At 44.5% G+C, this 10,889-nt stretch overlaps 1 protein-coding gene across 1 annotated transcript in view; it reads left to right on the top strand.

The window, feature by feature from the left end:
- Positions 1–10,798, top strand: part of LOC140397091 (uncharacterized) — a 31,051-nt gene extending 20,253 nt beyond the window's left edge. Inside the window, exons 6-8 of the mRNA XM_072486126.1 lie at positions 2,761–2,788; positions 4,617–4,669; positions 10,671–10,798. Coding sequence (XP_072342227.1) covers positions 2,761–2,788; positions 4,617–4,669; positions 10,671–10,798 — 209 coding nt within the window. The remainder of the gene's footprint in view (positions 1–2,760; positions 2,789–4,616; positions 4,670–10,670) is intronic.
- The last annotated feature ends 91 nt before the right edge of the window (positions 10,799–10,889 follow it).

A 10,889-nucleotide genomic window follows, 5' to 3' on the forward strand; every position in this document is an offset into this window, starting at 1 on the left:
GGAGGCAATTCTGCCCAGGGTGTCTGCACCGTCTCTTGGAAAGAGCACCCTACCCAACGTTAGCACCTCCACCCTATTCATATAACCCAGTAACCCCACCCAACACTAAGGGCAATTTTGGACACTAAGGAAAATTTATCATGGCTAATCCACCTAACCTGCACATCTTTGGACTGTGGGAGGGAATCTGAGCACCCGGAGGAAACCCACGCACACACGGGGATAATGTGCAGACTCCGCACAGACAGTGCCCTAGACGGAATCGAACCTGGGACCCTAGAGATTTGAAGCAATTGTGCTATCCAGAATGCTACAGCGCTGCCCATTGTAGTCCAGTTCTTCCAATATCTCATCCGCCAATGTTACTGCACCCCGCAATCAACTCTTCAGAAGCGATCAAGTATTGGAGTGAGTGGTCAGGGTGAGATAAAAGGGACCAGAGTTTATGGGGAGAAGGCAGAAGAATGGGGGTGAGAAAATATCAGCCATGATTGAATGGCGGAGCAGAGTCGATGGGATGAGTGGACTAATTCTGCGTCTATGTCTTATGGTCTTATGACTGTTTTACTCTAGTTCTCAATGCTCAATTATAGTCGAAGTGGCGACAGTTTAAAAAGCGCGACGATAGAATTGTCCGTTTCGCACACTATAGGTAGTCGCGATTTGTTTCTTTTGTATGTTTCTATCGTTGCATTTCCAAGTTGACGCATAGTTAAAATTATTTTAAAGCATGTAATTCAAGTTTGCCCAGAGTTGATTGGCGGGCAGCTGTTACGCTCCTCCATGATGTTAATACTGGGCAAGTTGCGCGGCAAGGTAGCACACTAATCAGCAATGCTGTTTCTCAGCGCCAGGGACCTGGCTTCAAATCCAGCCTTGGAAGACGATCTGAGCGGACCGTGCTCTGTCTCTCCGTGGCTGGGTGGGTGTCATAGATTATCATAGAATCATAGAATTGACAATGCAGAAGGAGGTCATTCGGCCCATCGAGTCCGCACCGACTCTTGGAAAGAGCACCCTACCCAAGGTCAACACCTCCACCCTATCTCCACAACCCAGCAACCCCACCCAACACTAAGGGCAATTTTGGACACTAAGGGCTATGTATCATGGCCAATCCACCAAACCTGCACATCTTTGGACTGTGGGAGGAAACCGGAGCACCCGGAGGAAACCCACGCACACACGGGGAGGATGTGCAGACTTCGCACAGACAGTGACCCAAGCCGGAATCGAACCTGGGGCCCTGGAGCTGTGAAGCAATTGTGCTATCCACAATGCTACCGTGCTGCCCTCCAATGCCCTCCAACTTCTCCGATTTCCCCCCATAAAGATGTGACGGTTAAGTAGATTGACTAAATTGCTCATTGGTGTCCAAAAGATGTGTAGACTAAATTGGTTGGCCATGATAAATTGTCTATTTGTGTCCAGGTATGTGCAGGTTAATTTATGGGGATGATTTGGGTTTGACGGGGAAGTGTACCTCAGTAGGGTTCTTTTTTTGATGGTTGGTGCAGTGTTTGAACTGTAAGGATTCTGTGATTTCACGATTTTTTTGAATCGAAGACTCGTTTCTCAAACCCGACTTGATAGATCCGAACGTTTGGCAGCATTTGGGAAGAGACGAAGGTAATTGACGATTCAAGTTTGTGTGACTCATCTTCAGAGTTAAATCGAGGGGGAGATATGATAGACTTGTGCTGTTGAACAGGGGGTTGAGCTGGTGAGGAAAATAGGTCAGTGATAGGTTCGAGCTAGCGAGATTAGACCGAGGGCAAAGATGGACAGAGGGCATAGGGAATCTTAATGGTGCTGTTAAAGACTAAAACAGTTGCTGATAGTGACATAAATGTGATGTAACAGGAAGTGCTCGTAGTGGAACATCCATCTCATGAACACTTTCTTTGTTTTATCCCAAGATTTGGCTTTGTCAGGTCTCTCACCTAACCCCGACTTTCGATCCGGTCCACTCCATTTAAGATAGTCTAACACCCATCGCATGTCTCCAAATATTTAGTTCAGAAGCCATACGGGATACGGGCTGGAAGTGTTCATTCCGATTCTCCCTCTGCCGTTGCTGCCATACGCCGAGGTCATTTTCAGCATTTTCCCTTTTTACTTTAGATTTCCAGCAGCTGCAGAATTTTTCTTTTTAATATATCCGATTCAGTTTAAGATTTGGTGCGTCAAAGTTGTTGAACAAGGTCTCAAGAGTCAGCTGCTGGATGTTTATGACAAATAAACCATTTATCGATTCAGGAAAGGTGCACAATATTAGACCAGCCAAACGATTAGGAATCTCTCAATGTAATAGAAGAATGCGACTCAGATTTCCACTATTCTTTAGACTCAGATTTATCTTTACGAGCATATAGGCCAGTGACGGAGATTTCACTCCCTGACAAACGGTCCGCTCTTGGGTAGGCACAGGTTCCAATGTTTTTCATGTAGTGGATAATTGAGCTTTTACTTGGTGCTTTTCGCATCAGCATGGTGATGCTGATTGTTATGAAGATTAAGATGCTGAAAGTGATGATGATGATGTTTGCTATGATGATGCTGATAATGATGAACGGTATGTTGATCATGATGATGATGGCTATGATGATAATGCAGATGAATATTATGGAAATTATTATTTGCATCTAGATTCCAAATAAAATCTTTGAAACACGAGTGGCATTGAACGTTTGATAAATTAGCCCAGATTGAAGATTATTTGCCACCCGGTTAACAACTTTTCCCCTTTGATTCTGGCAGGACGAAAAAAAAGGCAGAACCTGGTCAGGTGAGGATATTACATCACGCATATTATTTTGAGATTCACAACTTTATGCAAAGCCCACAGTTATTTGTTCAGGACAGGTGGCAACCACCATTCATCGCTTCCCAAAGACTGGCACTATTTTTACCTCTACATTAGTTTACACTGGAATCAACTTCAAGAATCCCTTCCTTTCTGTTCAACCAATGAACTAGATCCATCTGATGCAACCGCTATTTCGCATACGTTTCGTGTACGTTTTTCGAAACAGAAAACCAAGCCTCCGAATTCTCGTTTCAAATGCTGACCGTCCTATTTAATTTGTGATAAATGCACAACTCCCCCGTTCTCTGTTAACACAATTTGATCCGGGACCAGTGACCGATATTGCCAGGTTCCTGCCGACTGAGCCACGTCGTTCTAGGAAATGATTGTAATCACTTTGTAAGATACAGCACCACAGATTTTCATTCACAATCATGTTTGGGAAACACGTATAGTGTTCAATCCTGGTCGCCACACTACGGAAGGATGTGGAGGCTTTAGGGAGGGTACAGAAGAGCTTTACCAGGATGTTGCCTGGTATGGAGGGCATTAGTTATGAGGAGCGGTTGAATAAACTCGGTTTCTTCTCACTGGAACGACGGAGGTTGAGGGGAGACCTGATAGAGGTCTACAAAATTATGAGGGGCATAGACAGTGGATAGTCAGAGGCTTTTCCCCAGGCTAGAGGGGTCAATTACTAGGTGGCATAGGGTTAAGGTGCGAGGGGCAAGGTTTAGAGGAGATGTACGAGGCAAGTTTTTTAAACAGAAGGTGCCTGGAACTCGATGCCGGAGGAGATGGTGGAAGCAGGGACGATTGTGACATTTAAGTGGCATCTTGACAAATACATGAATAGGATGGGAAAAGAAGGATACGGACCCAGGAAGGGTAGCAGATTTTAGTTTAGTCGGGCAGCATGGTCGGCACAGGCTTGGATTGCCGAAGGGCCTGTCCCTGTGCTGTACGTTTCATTGTTCTTTTGTTAAACTGCTCCTCCAGGGAATCCATCCTACAAAGACTGCAACTATATTTTGTGACTGTGACTATACGTTGGTTCTCACACTTACAAAATTACATCTTACTTCACTGATGGTTGACGTCTGTGATTATTATCATGCCCCCCTTTCTCATTCTTTGTGGAATCCATAGATTCCCTACAAAGCAGACGCCCATCATTCAGACCGTCGCGTATCCTCGACCATCTGAAAGAGCACAGCAGATAGGGTCACCACTGCGCCCATTCCCATCCGCCCGATCCCCATTGCCCTGTAATCCCAGTTAACCTACATAATTTTGGACACGAATAAAGAAGGTTACCATGGCCAATCCATCTAATGTACCGATCTCTGAACACGAACGGGAAATTTTGGCATGGCCAATCCATTTAACCTTCACATATCTGAAAAGAAAGGGGTAATGATAGCATTGTTAATCCACCTAACCTGTACTGTGGGAGTAAAACGAAGCACCTGGAGGAAACCCACGCTGATACGGGAGGCCATGTAAACTCCACAGCTGCCGGACTCCAACCTGGGTCCCTGGGTGATTTGAGGCAGCAGTGCTAAATACCGCGCCACTGGGCATCCCACCGCCAATCTCCATGCTGAGGAAAGGTTCTAATATCTATTTACTTCGCAAAATTGTGAATGCCCATCACTAAATTTTGCCTACCTCAGGGCTATTGTGTTTAATGTTGAATAACTGCAATTAGCCCACTTCACACCTTTCTAAAACATGTGTATAATTAATAAACATTAGTTCTGGTCAACATTTCGAAATCCTTAGTATATTTGACTTTATTTTGCAGAATTTCCACTACAACGGATGTAGAGAGGCGCCATGGAAACAAGAATTGCAAGTGTAAGTGTAGGATTCATGCTCGAGGTCGGGTTCAATTACGTGGATTAAAAATAATATTGTTTTGTCCGATTCATATGGCGGTAAACCGTTAGTGACCATCATAATACTGGTTGCTGTTCAGTGCAGCGGATGATAGAATATAGCATTGGAATGTCTCAAACATGCATTGGGAGTACCTGACCAGTAGTCGTACTAAATTTTGTTTTGGATTTTGTTTGTTGCCACGTGTACCGAGGTACAGTGAAAAGTATTTTTCTGCGAGCAGATCATTAAGTACTTGAAAAGAAAAGTAAAGAAAAGAAAACACATAATAGGGAAACACAAGGTGCACAATGTAACTACATAACACCGGCATCGGGTGAAGCATACAGGGTGTAGTGCTAATGAGGTCAGTCCATAAGAGGGTCATTTAGGAGTGTGGTAACAGTGGGGAAGAAGCTCTTTTTGAGTCTGTTCGTGCGTGTTCTCAGATGATTGTATCTCATGCCCGATGCAAGAAGTTGGAAGAGTGAGTATGCGGGATGGGAGGGGTCTTTGATAATGCTGCCCTCTTTCACGGTAGCACAGTGGTTAGCACAGTTGCTTCACATCTACAGGGTCCCAGGTTCGATTCCCGGCTTGGGTCACTGTCTGTGCGGAGCCTGCACGTTTTTCTCGTGTGTATGTGAGGTTCATCCTGCGCGCCGGTTCCTCCCACCATCCAAAGATGTGCGGGTTAGGTGGTTTGCCCATGCCAAACCTTCGTGTCCAAAAAGGTTCAGTGGGGTTACTGGGTTGCGGGGATAGCATAGAAGTGTGGGCTTGCGCAGGGTGCCGATGGGCCGAATAGCCTTCTCAACTGTAAATTCTATGATTCTCTCCCCAGGCAGCGGGAGATATAGATGGAGTGAATGGATGGGAGGCAGATTGGTGTGATGGATTGGGCAGTGTTCACGACTCTCCGTCGTTTCATACTGTCCTGGACCGAGCAGTTGGCACACCAGGCTGTGATGCAATCAGATAGGATGCCTTCTATGGTGCATCTGTAAAAGTTGGTAAATATCATTGACGTGGCCTTATGCAGAACTCCGACAGAAATTGGGCAGAATTGCATTTCCGAACTATTTCCACCCACGCACAACTTTCTGACTAATTCTTTTTTTTTCATTTAGCGTACAATTTCATTTTTTTAAATTAAGGGACAATTTAGCGTGGGCAATCCACCTACTCTGCATATCTTCCGGTTGTGAGGCCAAAACCCACGCAAACACGGGGAGAATATACAAACTCCACACGGACAGTGACCCAGAGCCTGAATCCAACCTGGGACCTCGGCGTCGTGAGGCAACAGCACTAACCACGGCGTCACCGTGTTGCACTCACATTCTGACAAATTAAATCAATGACTGTGAGCTGGGAGATGCCAGATTGATATCCTTTCGATTGCGTTCCCTCGTGTCCAAATTTAGCACTAAAATAATTTATGAAATTGCAGCTGATATGGGGACACATTGTCGTATTAGCTGCGTTTATAGGACACCAGGGCTAGTATGCGGTCCATTCCAGCTCCATTTGACTCGACGTCACAACACAAATTAAGCAACAATTCATATACATATCTGGGGCATCACGGTGGCGCAGTGGGTTAGCACTGCAGCCTCACGGCGCCGAGATCCCAGGTTCGATCCCGGCTCTGGGTCACTGTCCGTGTGGAATTTGCAAATTCTCCCCGTGTTTGCGTGGATTTATAAGAATATAAGAATTAGGAGCAGGAGTAGGCCATATGGCCCCTCGAGCCTGCCCCACCATTCAATGAGATCATGGCTGATCTTTTGTGGACTCAGCTCCACTTTCCGGCCCGAACACCGTAACCCTTAATCCCGTTATTCTTCAAACAACTATCTATCTTTGTCTTAAAACATTTAATGAATGAGCCTCTACTGCTTCACTGGGCAAGGAATTCCATAGATTCACAACCCTTTGGGTGAAGAAGTTCATCCCTAACTCAGTCCTAAATCTACTTCCCCTTATTTTGAGGCTATGCCCCCTAGTTCTGCTTTCACCCGCCAGTGGAAACAACCTGCCCGCATCTATCCTATCTATTCCCTTCATACTCTTATATGTTTCTATAAGATCCCCCCCTCATCCTTCTAAATTCCAACGAGTACAGTCCCAGTCTACTCAACCTCTCCTCGTAATCCAACCCCTTCAGCTCTGGGATTAATCTAGTGAACCTCCTCTGCACACCCTCCAGTGTCAGTACGTCCTTTCTCAAGTAAGGAGACCAAAACTGAACACAATACTCCAGGTGTGGCCTCACTAACACCTTATACAATTGCAGCAGAATCTCCCTAGTCTTAAACTCCATCCCTCGAGCACTGAAGGACAAAATTCCATTTGCCTTCTTAATCACCTGTTGCACCTGAAAACCAACTTTTTGCGACACATGCACTAGCACACCCAGGTCTCTCTGCACAGCAGCATGTTTAATATTTTATAATTTAAATAATAATCCCTTTTGCTGTTATTCCTACCAAAATGGATAACCTCACATTTGTCAACATTGTATTTCATCTGCCAGACCCTAGCCCATTCACTTAGCCTATCCAAATCCCTCTGTAGACTTCCAGTATCCTCTGCACTTTTTGCTTTACCACTTATGTTAGTGTCGTCTGCAAACTTGGACACATTGCCCTTGGTCCCCAACTCCAAATCATCTATGTAAATTATGAACAGTTGTGGGCCCAACACTGATCCCTGAGGGACACCACTAGCTACTGATTGCCAACCAGAGAAACACCCATTAATCCCCACTCTTTGCTTTCTATTAATTAACCAATCCTCTATCCATGCTACTACTTTCCCCTTAATGACATGCATCTTTATCTTATGCAACAATCTTTTGTGTGGCACCTTGTCAAAGGCTTTCTGGAAATCCAGATATACCACATCCATTGGCTCCCCGTTATCTACCGCACTGTTAATGTCCTCAAAAAGTCCCACTAAATTATTTAGGCACGACCTGCCCTTTATGAACCCATGCTGCGTCTGTCCAATGGGACAATTTCCATCCAGATGCCTCGCTATTTCTTCCTTGATGCTAGAATACAGCATCTTCCCTACTACCGAAGTTAAGCTCACTGGCCTATAATTACCCGCTTTCTGCCTACCTCCTTTTTTAAACAGTGGTGTCACGTTTGCTAATTTCCAATCCGCCGGGACCACCCCAGAGTCTAGTGAATTTTGGTAAATTATCACTAGTGCATTTGCAATTTCCCTAGCCATCTCTTTTAGCACTCTGGGATGCATTCCATCAGGTCCAGGAGACTTGTCTACCTTTAGCCCCATTTGCTTGCCCATCACTACCTCCTTGGTGATAACAATCCCCTCAAGGTCCTCACCTGTCATAGCCTCATTTCCATCAGTCACTGGCATGTGATTTGTGTCTTCCACTGTGAAGACCGACCCAAAAATCCTGTTCAGTTCCTCTGCCATTTCCTCATCTCCCATTACTAAATATCCCTTCTCATCCTCTAAAGGACCAATATTTACCTTAGCCACTCTTCTTTGTTTTATGTATTTGTAGAAACGTTTACTATCTGTTTTTATATTCTGAGCAAGTTTACTCTCATAATCTATCTTACTCTTCTTTATAGCTTTTTTAGTAGCTTTCTGTTGCCCCCTAAGGATTTCCCAGTCCTCTAGTCTCCCACAGATCTTTGCTACTTTGTATGTTTTTTCCTTTAATTTGATACTCTCCCTTATTTCCTTAGGTATCCACGGTCGATTTTCCCTCTTTTTACCTCCCTTCCTTTTTGCTGGTATAAACCTTTGCTGAGCACTGTGAAAAATCACTTGGAAGGTTCTCCACTGTTTCTCAACTGTTTCACTATAAAGTCTTTGCTCCCAGTCTACCTTAGCTAGTTCTGCTCTCATCCCATTGTAATCTCCTTTGTTTAAGCACAAAACTCTCGTGCTTGATTTTACCTTCTCACCCTCCATCTGTATTTTGAATTCCACCATATTGTGATCGCTCCTTTCGCCCCCACAATCCAAAGATGTGCAGGGTAGGTGAATTGCCACGCTAAATTGCCCCTTAATTGGAAAATATGAATTGGGTACACTAAATTTTAAAAAAAAAATTATATACAAATCCCCGACATCTTGGTCCTTTGATGTCCAATAATTACAATCACCAGATTGTAAGTTGAAACACATCTGTGTTTGTTTATAACAAGAATCAAGTTGCAACATGCTGTAATTACAGCTAGGGAACAAACACGTTAACCTATAACGTCCATTTAACTGTCCCACCATCTACTCACACACTCGGGACAGATAAACACACAGGGTTGTAAAGGGTAAACATTATAAGATGAAGGTTACTTCGATGCACCTTCTTCAGAGCCCCTCATGACCTCCTTTGCAGTTCATCAGCACATCTTCCTCACAGCATTTCCAGGAGAGGCCATTGGCTTCACACCAGCCTATTACTCAGTAGCAGTTTTATCAGGTTGTGTCCATTGCTTTGAATCATCTTTTTCTGCAGAGTTATCAGACACTCACAGTAGCACATTGGTGAAAAATAATTTGACATTTTGGAAAGAGTTGGTTGGATTCCTCCTTCCAGCCTGCAGTATCAAAAGTTGATCGAACTACATTCGTGTAACACTGAGAAACATGTCAGTTGGAGCGTCACCCTTCGCCACTGACCACGATGCAGGGCACAGACATTTCAGCCAATTCATTCGCCACCAGTCAAGTCAATCAAACACGTCATCACTAATGCTTGCAGGATTCTTCCTCCTTGAGTTACAGATACTGTCCATTGCTTCTACTGTGTCAAAGATAAAGGCTACATTAAACTTACAGAGCAATTGTACATCATAGATCAACAATTTATCAGCAAAAATAAAGATCAGGCAAGCAAGGGAAAAAGCAGGAACAAAGAGCGCCGGTATCCAAAATCAGCTGAATTACAGAAAGTAATAGATCGAGGGGCTGACCTCCTGTTCCTCAGGTATAAGGCTAGAAAGACGAACATGACAGCCATGGGCTTCGAATGAGTTAATGATTCACCTGCTTGTCCAACACTGTAATGGTTTGCCTGTTCCTTCCGGGGTATAGCTGATCAGGAGACCCCACGCAAAGGCCAACAACTTGTAAAAGTACACGTGGGATATAACGAGGGCTGGGCACAATGACACACTGGATAACACTACTGCCTCACAGCGCCCGGGATCCACGTTCAATAACGACATTGGGTGATAGTTTGCAATATGCATGTTCTCCCCGTGTCTGCTCGGGTTTCCGGCATGTGCTCCGGATTTCTCCCAAAGAGCCGAACATGGCGGCCAAGGGTTTCCAATTAGTTAATGTATCACCTGCTTGTCCAAGACTGTAATGGTTTGCCTGTTCCTTCCGGGGAATAGCTGACCAAGAGATCCTGCGCACAGGTCAACTACTTATAAAAGTACACGTGGGATATAAGGCGGGGGGTGGGCACAGTGACACACTGGATAGCACTACTGGCGCACAGCGCCTGGGATCCATAGGTGTGCAGGTTAGATGGATTAGCCATGCTAAATTGTCGCTTTGTGTCATGAGATGTGCAGGTTAAGTGGGGTTATGGGAATATGGCGAGGGAGATAGCCTTAGTTACGATAGTCTTTTAGAGCGCAAGCGCAGACTCGATGGGCCAACTTTCCTCCTTCTGCACTGTAGAAATTCTCTGATTGTTGTGGGTAACAATGAAATAATTTTGAGGGCATGAATCGTCTTCATCGCTGTTTGATAGATTGTGGAAGTGATCCAGCTCGCTTTGCTAACTTCAAACAATACTGGTTACTAATCAGCGTCCAATTTTTAATTCCAATTCGCAATCAGGTTTCAATTTCAACGGTTGTTAAAAATGCAATGGCACTGTTACTCCTCAAGTCAGTATGAAGTTCATCTCTTGAGTCTGCTGATGAAAGAGATACATATTGATACAAAATTAAGATTGATACAATTTGTTTTTCAGATGACAACGCAGATACCGCTTCCCTTTCTAATAGAGTGGTAAGCATGCACTTCTCAATCCTCACTCAATTACTTCCTTGCGTTCTAAAATGCGATCAGATGTCCATTGCACCCATACTCGCGAACTAAAAATGCAGAGACACTGAGTGTGAAGCAAACGCTGAGATAGAGTGAGAGAGAAAGAGAGAGCGATAGATACAAAGCGACAGAGAAAGAATCG

This window comes from Scyliorhinus torazame, chromosome 20 (genome assembly GCF_047496885.1).
Source record: "Scyliorhinus torazame isolate Kashiwa2021f chromosome 20, sScyTor2.1, whole genome shotgun sequence".
Lineage (NCBI taxonomy): Eukaryota > Metazoa > Chordata > Chondrichthyes > Carcharhiniformes > Scyliorhinidae > Scyliorhinus > Scyliorhinus torazame.